Source organism: Phoxinus phoxinus, assembly GCF_949152265.1.
Source record: "Phoxinus phoxinus genome assembly, chromosome: 5".
Taxonomy (NCBI): domain Eukaryota; kingdom Metazoa; phylum Chordata; class Actinopteri; order Cypriniformes; family Leuciscidae; genus Phoxinus; species Phoxinus phoxinus.
The window spans coordinates 33,229,677-33,245,404 of record NC_136880.1 but is presented as its reverse complement, the minus strand read 5'-3'; the positions used below and the strand labels follow the sequence as shown (position 1 = coordinate 33,245,404).

Below are 15,728 nucleotides of genomic sequence, written 5' to 3'. Positions count from 1 at the left end.
TTTTGCATTCCCGCTTAAGCATACTTTGATATGCTCTAAATCTTTTAAAGTGTATTATTTCCGTAATAAGTAGGCTACTCTTTAAAAGTATGCTAAATTGTACTTTTTCACAAGGTGAAAAAGTTATCTTGTAGCAGATATACTGAATGTATTTAAAATGTAGTCTTTCTCTGTCCAAAAATATTGATGACTCATCCCGCACTATAAAAAAATGTGTCCTATCAAATGCCATCTAGAATGAGTAAGTCCCTCCCCTAAGACCCCCTGTAAGGCTAATTAAAACAATAACAAACAAAAAAAAAACAATGTCAAGCTATTTAATATATCCTGCCCAAACTTCCCATTATACATTACAATACATTACCACGAGAAAGACACCTGTGTGTGTATTATACAATAACAGCTTCAAGAGAGTCATTCACCTTGTTAGCTGTGAGAGTGATCGACCTTAGCATCAGCTTGCTGGGCAGAGTTTGCTATAGTTTTTAGTTTATATGGTGACTCAGAGTTTAAAAACTGGTATTTAAAGAGACTAGTGTCGGTGTCCTTGGCAGTGAGAGAAATAGTGTATTTCATAATAGAGTATTTTAAAATCCCCGTCACTCATAAAAGGATAATACAGGCAGCAAATAATGTCTGTGATTGGACAAAACTATAAGCGGGCTCCCTGAGGACCATGGCACACACTCTCTCTCCATGATGTTCTCTATTAGTGCCTATTCTTCCCTCTACAGTACACACTATTTATTTGCTTCTCTGTTGTTCTGGCATTGCTGGCTCTGTTGAAACCGTGTCTGCCCTACACTTACCCCTAGGCTGATTCTGTGTTTGGAAGGGTGGGTAGCAGGGGGAAGGGCAGGAGGCGACTGGGTTTAGTGTTGTCCCTGGTACCAACCCTCCGGGCCTCATATCTACTCAATGAGATGATGCAAGTATTTGCATTTGCTTGGTTTAAGGGAGAAAAAGAGACCATGTGCATCTATTTGTTGGGACAGTGGAAGAGTGCACCCTGAAGGGAACATGACAGGAGGGATGGACTAATGCATAAAGAAGGAAAGGAAGTAAGCACAGTGATAGGAATAGGACGGAGTAAGTGAATGTGGTTGAAGGTTCAGAGTCCATTTACACAACACTGTTTTCAACTAAAAACGAAAAACTTTGTATGCAATTTGGCCGTACGTTTAGGCATACATGACAACAGCGTTTTGGGGGCCTGAAAACGCTAAGTTTTTTAAAACAATACTGTTATTGTCTCTGTGTAAACTACAAAAATGTGAATTTGTGAAAACGGTGACGTCATGTGCATGCATATTAAATGGATAGGGAAAATGAAAATTAGCACATGATTTACTCACCCTGAAACCATCCTAGGTGTATATGACATTCTTCTTTTAGACGAATACAATCGGAGTTATATTAAAAAATGTCCTGTCTCCTCCAAGCTTTATAATGGGAGTGAATTGCTGGTGAAAATTTGCCGATGCCATGCGTTTGTGTAAGGAAAATACCCATATTTAAAACTTTATAAACTATAATCACTGATTTCCGACAGTTGGCCGTACGCATCGATTTACGGTTGAAGACTAACCCGAACCGACACACGTCGTAATGACGTGAAAACAAAACACTGGTTGCGAATTAGAAATTTTGAAGAGAAATGTCAGAGGATTTCTATATAATAGAAGAGTAGCTTCAAGAGGTACTCCAACATCGTAAGTCATACATACACATGTCACGGGTTACTCTTGTGGCGCAAGTCGACTTGTGTAGTATGCCTATGGTTGTCTAGCGGAAGCTAGTTATTTTAGATAATAAAGTTTTAAATGGGTATTTTTCTTACAAAAACCAATGGCTTCGCTTTTTTTTAAGGGGTCCTATTATGCTTTTCCACTTTTTCAACTTGCTGTTTGAGCATAAAAAAAGATTTGCAAGGTTACAAAGCTCAAAGGGAGATATTTTATTTAACATATTTAACTTTTCAAGAACAACAACAAACATACCATGGGCCCTATTTTAACGATCTGAAACGCAAGTATCAAACGCGAAACGCAAGTAACTTTGTGGGCGGATCCCGGGCGCTGTTGCTATTATATCAGCGGGATAAATGACTCTTGCGCCGACGCAAATCTAAAATGGGTTGGTCTGAAGTAGCTTCATTACTCATAGGTGTGATTTGGGCGTAACGTGAAATAAACCAATCAGAGCGTCTTCTCACATTCCCTTTAAGAGCAGGCGCACTTGTTCCATGGCGGATTGCTATTATAACGGCGGATTTGTCAGGCGCACGCCAGGAGCGGTTCACAGCCGAGGAGATCGACGTTCTCGTTAGGGCCGTAAAAGACAGAGAAGTGACATTGTATGGGGATGGGAGAAACCCACCTAAATTAGCTTCGGTTAAACAGGCGTATAATAATAAGGGGTAAATGTGTAAGCTAGATTTATGCCTATTTTTGTTCACATCTTCATGGACACAACAATGATTTCGCTCGTGTGTAAATATTTTTCCTTGTAATAATGTATGATTTGCAAAAATTAAAACTGCTGTGTCTGTTTAGATTAGAGAATCAAAGTGTATGCGTGTACCCTAGTTCACACGCTACATAATGGCCAAGCACGCGCCCTTAAATAGCATATATGACTAACACGCCACTGTCTTTAGACTAGGTTTTTCCTGGTCAGTGGCAGAATTGTTTTCTAAAACTGCAAAATAGCACCAGGGAACTTTTGCGCCGGAACACGCCTCCTCTTTTTCGCTGAACCGCCCCCGGGAGCGCAAGTTCATTCCCTAATTTACCGACGTGCGTCTGTGGAGGGAAAAGTCCGCTGTGCGCGGGTGCAAAATAGGAATGATACATGCGTCGGCATACAAAGTCAATTGCGCTGGGTGCAAGATAGGGCCCAAAATGTTTGTTGTAAATTTGGACTAGAGCTATATTTTTCTGGATCTTATTAAGTCACAATGGTACTCATAATAATCCCCGCCCACTCAACACAAAAAAAAGAGGACGAGGCCTGGTTGAGCTGCGCAAGAGAAGACTGTTGTTGCTGTGTCAAAGACACACTGTTTTTTCCACAACATTTCCTAAACTCATTAGTTTGACCTTCTTAGAACATTAAAACCCCAATATGTATCTATGGGCTGCACATCCTTAAAAGAACTCGCAGTTCTACCAGAAAGACTCGGGAGAGTAAATACGGTGACAATTATCCATTTATTAACAACCCAGCAAGCAATAAAGTTCATTGGCGTAGGCCCCGTCCGTAGCTCGCAATCTGAGGGTCCGGACTCTGCATATCCTGCCTGAAGATCAAGGCAGGGGCGCAGCCGACCCCCTGTGAGGTATGGAAGGGACCATCCTGGTGGTGGTGGGGAGGATGGAGGGAAGGATTCCACTTGGAGGTGGAGGGGAGGATGGTGGTGAATTGGCGCGTCAGCATCTGCGAACTCAGACAAGAGTGAGTGACCAATCTTTTATACCACGCGTATTGGAATGTGATTGGATAGATAAAGGTACAGCGACGTAACAATTAAGTCTTCCCGGCAGAACTTATGCTAAAGCATTCATTTATGGAGGGACTTTTGACATTTCACGAACACGTGCCAGGCGCTGTCAATCACAACACACTGGGCCAGCTAACCAATCACAGCACATTTCGTATTTCGGAAGGAGGGGTTTCAACGAAATTGACATGTGTGAGCCAGACTGTGGAGAAAGGTGCTGTAATAATGTAATAAAAATATTTTAAAAAATCCATTATGAACACATATTCTAGTACACTCCAAAAACAAAATCAAGACATAATAGGAACTATTTAACAGTTTTTGTGGATCCGTGTGAACAGGGATTGTTTTGACAACGTTGACGTCTGACTCTGTCTGCGAAAAACGCAAAGGAAAAACAGGTTGGGGTCACTTCAAACCGTGGACTACCCGCGGCAACAGAGTAAAAGTAGACCAGTTACGCAGGAAAACCGCAGACTTGGCAACATTGTTTAGCTACATCCCTAAACAGACACACCTGAACAAGCTGATCTTCAGGATTACTAGAAAGCTACAGGCAGGCATTACTAGAAAACTAAACTCTGCAGGACAGTGGATCTCAAACCAGAGTTGTGGCCTGTGTTTAAAAAAAGTAGTGATGCATGTTGCAATAGTTTATAAAATAGTAGCTATATAAAATCAAATATATTAAATAATCATGACATGATTCATACAAAACAAAACTTTTTTTCACTCAAAACACACTGTTTTGATATCCTCAGTCATTCTCTTGACTAAACTTGGGTTGTCCCCATTACAGATGCTGATTAAAAAAAGAGTGAATTTAAAACTTATCTAGTGCTGCCACCAAGTGTCTACAAGCAAAAAAAGCATTCTTCCTCTGAATCCTGAAGAATGATTACATTTGTTCATCAATGTTTAAGAACTGAAACTTACAAACTGCCAAACTTAAATGGAGAAGAAAGGGGCATTTTACTCTCGTTTTTCACTGGATCGCAAAGTCTCACATAGGAACCTTTCCCAGCCAGTCCGAACCCAGGATAAACTGGCTCTCTAAAAACAGTTTGGTGCTTATAAATGAGACTCATGTTGTCGGAAACATCGTAAAATGCCAAGATTCCAGCCCTGTAGTCCAAATACACTCCTATTTTGTAGCCACGAGTTTTAATCTTCGAAAATATTTTCTTATTGTCCTGCCAAAATTCAATCCAGGACAAGTAACAACGTATTCCCCATGAGTGCGAGTTTCTCCCAAACAGAGTATGCTGCTTGCCTTTCCTACGGATCCCTTGGTAGGACACAGCAATGCAGACCCAGGTGCCCCCGCCAAACTCCACCTCCCAATATTTAGGGGACCCTCTGAGACGTTCATTGCACAGGATCTGTGCTCTGGAGTTAAACCTCTGAGTCTGTTCAGGATAGTCCTGGATCAGGTGTGAGGCCATCACCTCTCTGTCATCTTTTCTCAAGACGAGACTTTCATGTGCAGTGTCGGTATTAAAAGTGAGCTTTGATGCATCTGAGGTGAACAGATGAAAAGATGCAATATTAGTACCACCATCATACAGTAAGCATAACGTATGCAATTGTCAAATTATTGAGTTCAGTTCTATATGAGAACTTACACTGTAGAAACTCCTCTCGAGTCTTTGGTGGTGGGGATGTTACGATTCTAGTGTTTTTCACTGCAAAGAAACATAGTTAGATGAATTAAAGACATTATAACTGTAAAATATATATTTAAATAAAAACTTCCACTAACCTTTTTTAGAAATTGTGAGTAAACTCAACTTGCTGGTCATGTTTAGCTTTTCTGTCAGTTCATTAACTGCCATGGAGTCACGCTCAAAAGAGTTGTATGGATGCACGTGGAAGATGAATGTTTTTTTATACTCGATCAGTGAGGGCAGAGACACAGCTCTCTGTAGAGAGTACACAATAGTTTAAATGCACTTGAAAAGTGATTGTACCTGAACATTTTGCAAGGCAATCCGACAAGAATCCATTTCTACATCCGTTTCACAGCCATCTCCAGTCAATGTATACCTCAAGAAATCGAACATTATTGTCTGTATGAGAGAGCAGCTGCAGGTGTTGTAGATCAGCATCTAAGGTCTTCATGTGACTGATCTCCTGGTGTAGAGTCTTTATGAATCCCTCCGCTTGCTTCACTGCAGTCTGTGTCTGACCTTGGATCAGCTCTGACACTTTGGTTTGATTGTCCTTCAAAAACTGGATCAGCTCAGAGAACTCTTTCTCATTCTTCTGCAGTGCCTTATTTGCTGAAGCCTAATAGTGAAGAGGGATGTCTTAAAATTAGCTACACAAGCAATACCATACCATTACATAAAAATGAAGATGTTAAAGGTTCAAAGTAAAGTTAAAAACCCAGAAAATGTCAACTGCTTGTCTCAGCTCTTGCACATCTTTCTCCTTTGCTTCAATTATGCCAATGTTCTGCTTCTGCAACTCCCCCAACTTAACCTTTAAAAGAAACATAATTGCAATTAAAATTCAGTAGAACAAATTCTAGTGTTTTTAATCCTTTTTTATCACTTTTATTGGCACTGATAGTACAGAAAAAGAACATGGGCCAGATTCAAATTCATTCCACCCACATAAGCAACGTGTTGAGCATGTGTGTTAACCACTGGTAATAGGCTGGTATTTGGCCATTTTGGCATTATCAGTCAAGTGCATAAAAGATTATACAGAAATGGGACTTTGATATCCCTTACGAAAAATAAGTATACTTCAAGGTAATTTTATGAAGTATGCTTAAGTAATGTTCAAGTATATTGTTAAGTATTCTTTATGTAGTAAGAATCTACTTGTAGTAAACTTGTAAGTGTACTATTTCAATACTGCTTGGGACTAAATTGGCCCACTTTTAGTATATAAAAGTATACGTTTAAGTGTACTGTAACAGTAGTAAACTTTAAATAGCCTACACAACTAGGTTTCTTATTAATGCATCTGTACTACAAGTGAACTTCTAAGTATACTAGTAGTTTACTATTTTAATACAAGTAGTACATTTGAAAATGAAAGTAGGCTATGCTACACACTGAAGTGTACTCTCAGTAAACTACTAGTTTAGTACGTCATTTATACTGCAAGTATAACGTTACTTGTAAGTTTTCTTTAAGTGAACATAACATTATAGGCTACTTATAGTTTACTATTTGTACATTATTTTTGCACTTGCAGTATACTATGGTTAAATTTGGATATATATTTTTTATACCTGAAAATACCTTTAACTGTAATTTTGCAAACATTAGCTTCATGCATACTTTTTTTTTTCAACACTTGAATGTCAGTAAGTTCATAAAGAAAGGCAACATTTTAAACAAAAACTTTGAGAAAGTCACATGTTTGTCAAAGACTAGCCTACGCCTTGATCAGATGCAGAACGATGATCAAAACATCGTTCTAACAGAACGTAGATCGAGTCCAACGCTCACGCCCAAAGCTTCACAGTTGTTTTCTCTTTATGGGTTACGCTTCATTTCATTTGGTAACAATTACACGCTGTTTAATGTTTGATGATCATGTTATATTACATTAGACTAGAGTGAGCAATCGTCTTTCACTTGTTTCAGCTTCTTCTTCTTCTGTTTTGATACGGAGATTCTGTACTACAAGATGAGTCATAGCCCGTTTATATACTGTCTATGGTCATAACGCCCCCTACCGTATAACAGTGAAAACATGGAGAGCTGGAAAATTCAGTCAATGGTGGGGAAAGATGAAAGTAGAAAGTAAATTCCTATGTACACTTTCAGTGGACTAGACTACACAAAAACACCCATCACAAACATATATTACAGCGCCCACATCGCTCTCTAGTTACAATTTAAAAACCAACACCAGCCTATCACTAGCCTACTAAACACCAAGTCCTGGCTCAAACTTTTAAGAATGACATTCTGCATTTTTAATAACCTGTTTATTGACCACCTCCACTTCCAGTGCGATGACATTATGACCTCTGTGTTTATCAGTAATGCACAGGTGACAGATGCAGCGTTGGTCTGTGTGGCAGTACACCTCCAGCATCCTGCCATGATCAGGGCAGATGTTCTCCTGCAACGTTGCATTCGGCTCCACCAGTCTGTGCCTCTTTCCGTGCAAAGTGTTATGCAAATCAAGATGAATATCACAGTATGATTCCACACACTCCAGACAGGTCTGTTCAGCTTTGCGCTTCCTTCCGACGCACGCATTACACTCCACATCTGTGGATCCACTTGAATGAAGAGCCGGAGCTGTGTCCTCCATGATTGTGGATGTGCTGGCACTGGCAGTGGCAGTACTTGACTGAGTTTCGTTTCTGTGGAAGTATGATTATGGCACTGGCAATGCAGAATTAAAATATTAAGGACAAGGGTGTGGTTTCAGCCCCGGAGCAATGGCAGTGACTCAGAGGACTGCTATTGACAAAACCACTGAAAAAAGCCATGCTATGTTCTTTCACGATAAATAAATCTAATCAAACAGAGAATGCAACAACTCTACTGTACTAATGTATTCAGAGTGACATAATCCATTCCTTCAGAAATCAATATAATCCCAATATGGTGCTCAAAAATAATTTCTTAACATTATTATAAACATTAAGTTCAAAACAACAAAAATGTTCCCCATGCTCAGGGCATGAAAGCTACAAGACTATTGATATGAACTTCAGTTTTATAATTAGTGTTGTTTTAGGAATATGAAAATGTATATGTAAAGTTGAGTTTGCTTTGGCTGAACCCTTAGGGCAAACATTATTGGATTACAGTACTTCAAACAACAATTCTGTGTTGCAAAATGACAGACATATTACTGTCCGTATGTATGACAACTCATGAGCTGTGTGCAAAAATCAAATACTAGATGTATACTGCAGTAAACGATATAATTCACACTGCATTCAAACTGTATTAAATGCAACTATAAGGTTATGTCGTGGGCATCTACGGCTGGTCGTGTGGGACATGTGCCAACTGTTGCTAGGGCGGTTTTGTCCCTTCTCTTCGAAACAGTTTGCGGGAAAGAATATAGCTAATACAAAGGGAGCATCTCAAATTGGCGAGCAAAGTTGTCATTTCGCTGTAGTGAAATGAGTGCCGATCCAGTGCTGGAATTTGTTATTTGTTATTGTTGCGCTGTCATAATTGGTGGGAAGTAACGGAAGGCGTGAAGTTCTTGCGCACAGACGCATGCTTTCATTATATTGAATAGTGAAATTACAAAACAAATGCTAGTAAATTGGTGCTTCTCAAACGGAAGGTTGCCACGTCAACAAGTGTCGTCAAAGGCCAACTCAATTTGAAGGATCCTTGGAAGGCGGCCTTATTTTTGTGTCTTTATTATCCATCAAGTCTATCCTTCATGTCCATCAATTCTTTCAGACCCACAATTCTTTCCACACAATTCACAAAAAAGAACTGACGAAAAAGAGTTGACGCTGAGCTTGTATGAGTTCATTATTAAATGTAAGACAAAAATTATGTTTTCGGAGAAGAAGGCATAGGCTTACTACATGTTGTCTTTTGTTTTGGTGTGAATTAATCACACTAAACTGCCACTGGGAGACCACAGACGGTTGCCAATCATTGCATTGCATTAAAGCCAGTTAATATAAAGATTTTTAATACAAATTATTTTTCCAAAAATACGTTTTAATGGTATGTTCATGTTGTGATCGAGGGGACGGGACGAGAACATCTGTGACGTAGCCATGCGCACTTAGGCCTACTAGACCGTGTCATTAGCATTTGCTGAGGAGGAATCCAGTCTACAAGCCCTGAAGGACTGGACTAGGACACAGCCTCACCCGGATGCAGCCTTCCAATTGAGAAGCATCCTATCTGTCCCCCACTTTTTATACACAGTACATCTTTTTGGCGTGCACTTGTAGCAATTTTGGTTCATCCAAATAAAAAAGTATATCCTCTGTACGAAAATGGAGCTACACTTAATTTGCTCCATTCATAATAAGGTTGTAAAATCAAATATGCCACTTGAATGCGTCAGCAAAATATAACTGCAGCTTGAAATCGCTGAGTAATGAGATGAAAATGCATCTAATTTCTCGTAATGTTATTGTTTACAGCAGGCGATGTTGTTTACAGCAGGTGATGATCTGTGAATTAAATGGAAATATGCCATGAAATGCAGAAAAACAATAAACAAAATGAAGAGATATTTATTTTTTAAATGATATTGAATTAGTGTTTACCAGCAGTATTTCGCCTGATCAGCACCTGTGTGTTCTGGGGTGTGAGGGATTAATGGCCAGCAGGGGGCCCGCGGGGCCTCATGCATTTGTATGGTGGTTAACAATGCTGCTGAGTATGTCTACTCTTCACTATCTTTGGAAAGCCTTGTCTGTGTGTCACTGCAATCCTAAGCAGTCTTCGTTGTCATTGTTTGTCCTGGTTTTGAACTGTCAGCGTTTTTTCTTGGATCATGGAATTAGATTTTTTTTTTTTTAATATACTCTTATATACTCTGACTTTGACTCCAGGCACATGTCTCTCTGGATTGTAACAAACTCCTTCATCATAGCCTATAGTGGTTTTACCACATACCAGCATGTTGCTGTGCAAGTTCTGTCAGAGTAAATGTCACAAATGAGTCACAAATGCTGTTTTGTTTAGTGTTTTGTCCAAAGAGAAAAAAATTACTGAAATTATAAGAGCTAACTTCAAATTAACAAACATCACCAATAATATTTGAGTAAAAATTTAAAACTGTAAATTAGTGTTAGTAATTCCAAGTCAAATAATTTATCTCATATATTTATTATGCACTATACTTCTGTCATATGTCTGCTGCCTTTATTTCTATCGATTATCTTTTATCACGTTATTTTATCTTTAGTTTCATTTGCTATGGCTTATCATTTCTCACATCCCTAAACAGATTTGCTCATATACTGTAGTCTGTTGTAAGTCAGTGTTTATCAACATGGCTTATAGAGCAATAATGGATTAAGTAATGACTGACACCTGTTCCCTCGCATATTTATTGTAAAGTTACTTTACGAATCACTTCCTTGTGTTTAAATTTGCCAGCTGAGTTGAACTGATAAGATAAGCCCATAAGGAAAGTCTTAGTTTCTCACCACACACACATAGGCATACAACAGTGAAATAAGTAAAATAAACAAGACAGCTAAATAAAATGTAATTCCCACCTATATTCTAGTTTTTTTTTTCTGTTTCCAAAATTTGCACTTCAGAACTTCTCAGTTCATAGTTCTATTCATAACCCATGTGATGTTGTGGAATAAAAGTGAAACTATGTGCAAAATTGTTCAAGTTCTTCTGCACCGCCGTGGTAGGTAGGTTGGTTGTTTTGTTATGCTTAAATCTGCATTATTATTGTAACTGTAATTCAATTTGCATTTCCAAATTGTGTTCCAAAAGCCCAATAGTAGTAGCCTTTATTGTCACTTATAACAATATTGTCACAAACAATAGCCCAACATGTTAAAAGTATGGACTGTGCTGTGTTTAAAGGGTTGATGAAAATTCTGTCATCATTTACTTTTCCTTGTGCCAGTTAAAAAATGACTTCCCGTCTTCTGTGAAACAATATTTTTGAAATTTATTTGCAAAAATGTCTCCCACTGACTTTCATTACATGCAAAAAAAAAAACAGTATACATTCTTCAAATTATATTCATTTGTGTTCCACAGTAAAGAAGAAAAAAGCAAACAAAGAAATACAGGTTTGAAATGACATGTATAATTGAATGATGACAGAATTTTTATTTTGAGAGTATTGAAGAGTTTGGACAACCCTGCTTTAAGCAAACCACAAAAATATCTAATGTATTGCAACATTTATCTGAAGGTTTGTTTACCAGACGTCTGTACTGTCGTGGGAATACAGCAGCAATATGTTTCGGACATCTGTGTTTGTGAGCTGCTCTTGTTCTTGTTGTGTGTGCCCTGGGTGTTTCTTTGTTGACATTCAACCAAAAAGGCACAGTGACAAACAATACATAATGTATCATGGCACTACAATGTGGAATGCGATGAGGATCATGAGCGAGGGCTTCTCTCCTTCCGCTGATGGCATGCTGGGTCCCGGAGTCTATGTCACAAGAAGCTTTGAAAAAGCCTCCCGTTACCCTCGGCATTCAAATGGGGAGATGCTTGCTGTTCTCAGACTCAGCGTGAGAGTGGGCACGGTGAAGAAGATCGACTACCAGGGTCATCCTTTACAGAAGAGATGGCATGAACATGGATATGACACAGCGTGGGTTCCTCCGAACTGTGGCATGGTGAACAGTGGCCTAGAGGAGAACTGTGTGCATGATCCAAGACAAATCACAGTGCTGGAAGTCCTTCAAAACCCCCGATTCTGGTAGATTCTGTGAACAATGAACACTTCAGTAATAAATGAATCCACTCAAAAACACACATTCTGATTTATGATTTTGTTTGTTTTTGGTTTTATATCAAACAGAACATTTTTACTTTTTGTTTTATTTTTACACAACTTGTAGATGTACACCTGCATTGTTTTTGTTATTTACATAACGCATAAGAAATTATTGGCAGTTTTAACAATAATGAGTTTTACAAAATACTTTATTTTAAACAATATTCATAATGTGCATTGGACATTCATATTTTGTGAATAAAGTGGTAAATTGTGGGGGGGGGGGGTTTGCACAAACAAACGAACATCTGGAGTCACATGGATTACTTTAATGATGTCTTTACTACCTTTCTGGGGCTTGAAAGTGGTAGTTGCGTATAGGCTGTCAATGGAGCGATAGAAAGCTCTCAGATTTCACTAAAAAGATTGTGTTCCAAAGATGAAAGAATACCTTACGGGTTTGTAATGAGATCATTTCTGGGTGAACTAACCCTTTAACTGTACTAAATAGGTGTTAGTCATTGATACAAGCATCAGTTTCATCTGATCAACACCAGAGGTCACCATCACTTGCTTTATGACATGGACTTTATAACCTGTGCCAAAATAACTCCAATCATGACTTAACAACATTTTGAATACTTTAACAATAAAAAATGTACTGGTCTCCCCTGCATAGTTGTCAACTTTGGAAGTTTTTTGGATGTGTGTAATTGGATGTCTATCACAGACAGCAACATGTCGGCTCCTTTAGTTTGCATTTAGAATAGAATAGAATAGCCTTTATTGTCATTGCACTGTGGAGGTACAATGAATAATTGGAGGTTAAGGACTCAATCTTTAAGAGGTAACTTATGCCTTGAAGGTTTTAGTATCAGTGTTAACTGGAATTTATACATGTCTTACTGATTCCTTCAACATAGCATGTTGAGCAACCACTGTTTTGACTTCTTTTGTTAAAAGTCTGAATCTAAAAAACCTCTGGAGTTAGTGTAGTATTCTTTAGTGATTACATACACAGTACACACAGAGAGAGTTCAGGCAAGCAACTGAACTGCATTTATAAGAAATATGGTCCAAGTAAGAGTAGGCGACCCCGTTTCTCCCCTTTGGCTCCACCCAATATACGAATTAAAAGTGAAACCAAAGGTCTATAAAGTTTTACTCTTTTTCTAGAGGCTGTTTGTCACCAAAAGACTCCTGAGCATGTAAGTTAAATAATTAAAGAAATGTTATTCAGCTAAATGAAATGAAGCTTTTAAAGCATGTAGAAAACTAAGTTTGATGTAGAAAGAAAGTTCCACCGTATAATTTGTGTAGTGTTCACATGGTCCATTCATCATAACTTTCATATTTTCAAACTGCACATTTTTGATATCATTCAAATAATGTCTTTGGATATTCACTAATTATCAAATATATGAAAACTTTTCAAAGTGCTTTAGTGCCATGGGGGACAATGGTTCTGGAATACATGGGTATCCTGGACGGAGAAAATACATCATGTACCACGGCACTACGATGGCAAACGCACAGAAGATCCGAAGTGAAGGATTCAGACCGTCTTCTGATGGCATGCTCGGTTATGGAGTTTACTTAAGCCGGAGTCAAGAGAAAGCTTCTCGTTACCCTGCGAATGCTGGAGGAGAACAGCTGGCCATTCTTAAACTAAGCGTTCGAGTGAGGAAAGTGAAGAAGATTGATTGTCAGGGTCATTCCTTACAGAAAACCTGGCATCAACATGGTTATGACACTGCGTGGGTCCCGCCAAACTGTGGAATGGTACCCAGTGGATTAGAAGAGGACTGTATTTATGATCCAAGCCGAATCACAGTTCTACAGATTATTCCAAACTAACTACTACAACTTTTGTCAGCTTTATTTTGGCACCCTGACTGGCACCAAAATAAGTCAATTCACTCAAAAAAAATTAACTAGGAAGGTTGTGCACTTTACATAATATATTTATATTTAGTTTACTAATTGTAATTGTGTTTGTTGACTTGAAATGTTTTTTTTTTCTATTAAGGTCCACGTAATTATGTCTCAACTTAACAGTACAAAATCCTAACGTGTTGTCTAAACACAAACCATTTATGTTAAGTGAAAAATTCGTACATCCAGAGGGTGGCAGCATAGTGCGACGCCAAATGCCATTTTGCCCTAACTTAATTTGATTGTGTTCAATCTGCTTAAATGTAAAATTTAAGTTTACTTAATCCGTTTGTGTTGGATTACATGAATGATTTGTGTTGCATTAACTGAAACTGGGCGGTGCTTGTTAGTTCCCAGCATGCTTTGCATATGGTTGAATTAAGAGAGAATACATGTTAAAATTAAGTGTTATTTGATGGGGTTTTTTAGAAAATGAGAAAAGGGGAAGACTTGATAGTGTGTAATTGTGTTTAACCCTATAACAGTCTACTAGTCTACTCTAATAAGTGTTAGTTAAAAAGTAGTTGCAAAGTTACTAATGTCTAAAGTGGACAACCGAAATAAAATGCAAGTGAGGCTGGAGTCATAAATGCTGGGTGTTGTCAAGAAGACTTCAAAATTCATAATACGTACCCTAGATAAGGATCATTATAGAAATAGTTCATTTTCAACAAGTGAAGAGTCACTAACTCGTCCATTCAGTACAAGCCTTTACGTTTGGGAAACCCCCAATGCTGTGATAGCTTCTATGATATAATATCTGTGTGACTCATATGTGCAGTTTCTCTATTTTAAGTCTTAAAATAGACTTAAAGCATATGAGGAATAAACAGCTAGGCCTATTTATATTTTATGATGGAATGATTGATTGATTGATTCATTCAAACAAACAAGGTTTTTACAGATAGACAGTTTGGCAAAACATAAAAAAAATAACTCTTTGAATGAACATTAAAAAAAACATGGAACAGATTCCTACGATTAACATTATGCAATTCTGTTATTCCAATTTAATGTACTTACGTTGGGTCAACTTAATTTATTAAGGTTGATTCAACTTATTTACTATGGTTGGGCACAGCTTAATTTAATAGTGTCAGCCCAACTACTTTTAAGGTTTCCTGACATGATTCAGGTGTCATTTTATTTTCATTCATCCATTAATATTTAATTTATCTTAGTGACACATAATTAAATTGATAGACTATAGCGAGCTATTTGCTAGCAATAGCACATATTAGCATCTTAAATGCTATGATTTACAAGCTCTTTCAAACAAGGCAGTTAAATATAATTAAATCAGTCCACAGCCAAGCAAAATGCTCCACTCTTCTCCACAATGGTAACCAACTGTAATTTGAATGGTTCTAATAATTCCAATGTAGTTGAACATTAAAAAACTGAATCTAAAAGACATCTGGAGTTAGTGTAGCATTGTTTGTTTAGGGATTATATACACACAGAGAGTTCAGGCAAAAAACTGAACTTTATTTATAATAAATATGGTCCAAGTAAGGCGACCCCGTTTCTCCCCTTTGGCTCCACCCAATACAGGTGCTGGACATATAATTAAAATATCATGAAAAAGTTGATTTAATTCAGTAATTCCTTTCAAAACGTGAAAATTGTATATTAGATTCATTACACAGACTGATATATTTCAAATGTTTATTCCTTTTCATTTTGATGATTACAACGGACAACTAATGAAAATCCCAAATTCAGTATCTCAGAAAATTAGAATAGCTATTACTTAAGACCAATACAAAAAAAGGATTTTTAGAAATGTTGGCCAACTAAAAAGTATGAACAAGAAAAGTATGAACATGAAAAGTATGAGCATGTACAGCACTCAAAACTTAGTTGGGGCTCCTTTTGCCTGAATTACTGCAGCGTGGCATGG

The 15,728-nt window shown here is 37.9% G+C and overlaps 2 protein-coding genes across 2 annotated transcripts; one reads left to right on the top strand and one right to left on the bottom strand.

Moving 5' to 3' along the window:
• Nucleotides 1-3,194: 3,194 nt before the first annotated feature.
• Nucleotides 3,195-7,824, bottom strand: LOC306998837 (tripartite motif-containing protein 16). The gene is made up of 6 exons (XM_079613182.1): nucleotides 7,451-7,824; nucleotides 5,891-5,986; nucleotides 5,549-5,791; nucleotides 5,265-5,424; nucleotides 5,128-5,187; nucleotides 3,195-5,021 (listed from the first exon to the last, which is right to left on the bottom strand). Exons 1-6 carry the CDS (start codon nucleotides 7,784-7,786, stop codon nucleotides 4,435-4,437), a joined length of 1,482 nt encoding a protein of 493 aa, XP_079469308.1. The 5' UTR covers nucleotides 7,787-7,824; the 3' UTR covers nucleotides 3,195-4,434.
• Nucleotides 7,825-11,357: 3,533 nt separating this feature from the next.
• On the top strand, nucleotides 11,358-13,867 carry gig2q (grass carp reovirus (GCRV)-induced gene 2q). The gene is made up of 3 exons (XM_079613383.1): nucleotides 11,358-11,872; nucleotides 13,050-13,098; nucleotides 13,328-13,867. The coding sequence occupies exons 1-3, from the start codon at nucleotides 11,403-11,405 to the stop codon at nucleotides 13,745-13,747; spliced, it is 939 nt and encodes a 312-aa protein (XP_079469509.1). The 5' UTR covers nucleotides 11,358-11,402; the 3' UTR covers nucleotides 13,748-13,867.
• The last annotated feature ends 1,861 nt before the right edge of the window (nucleotides 13,868-15,728 follow it).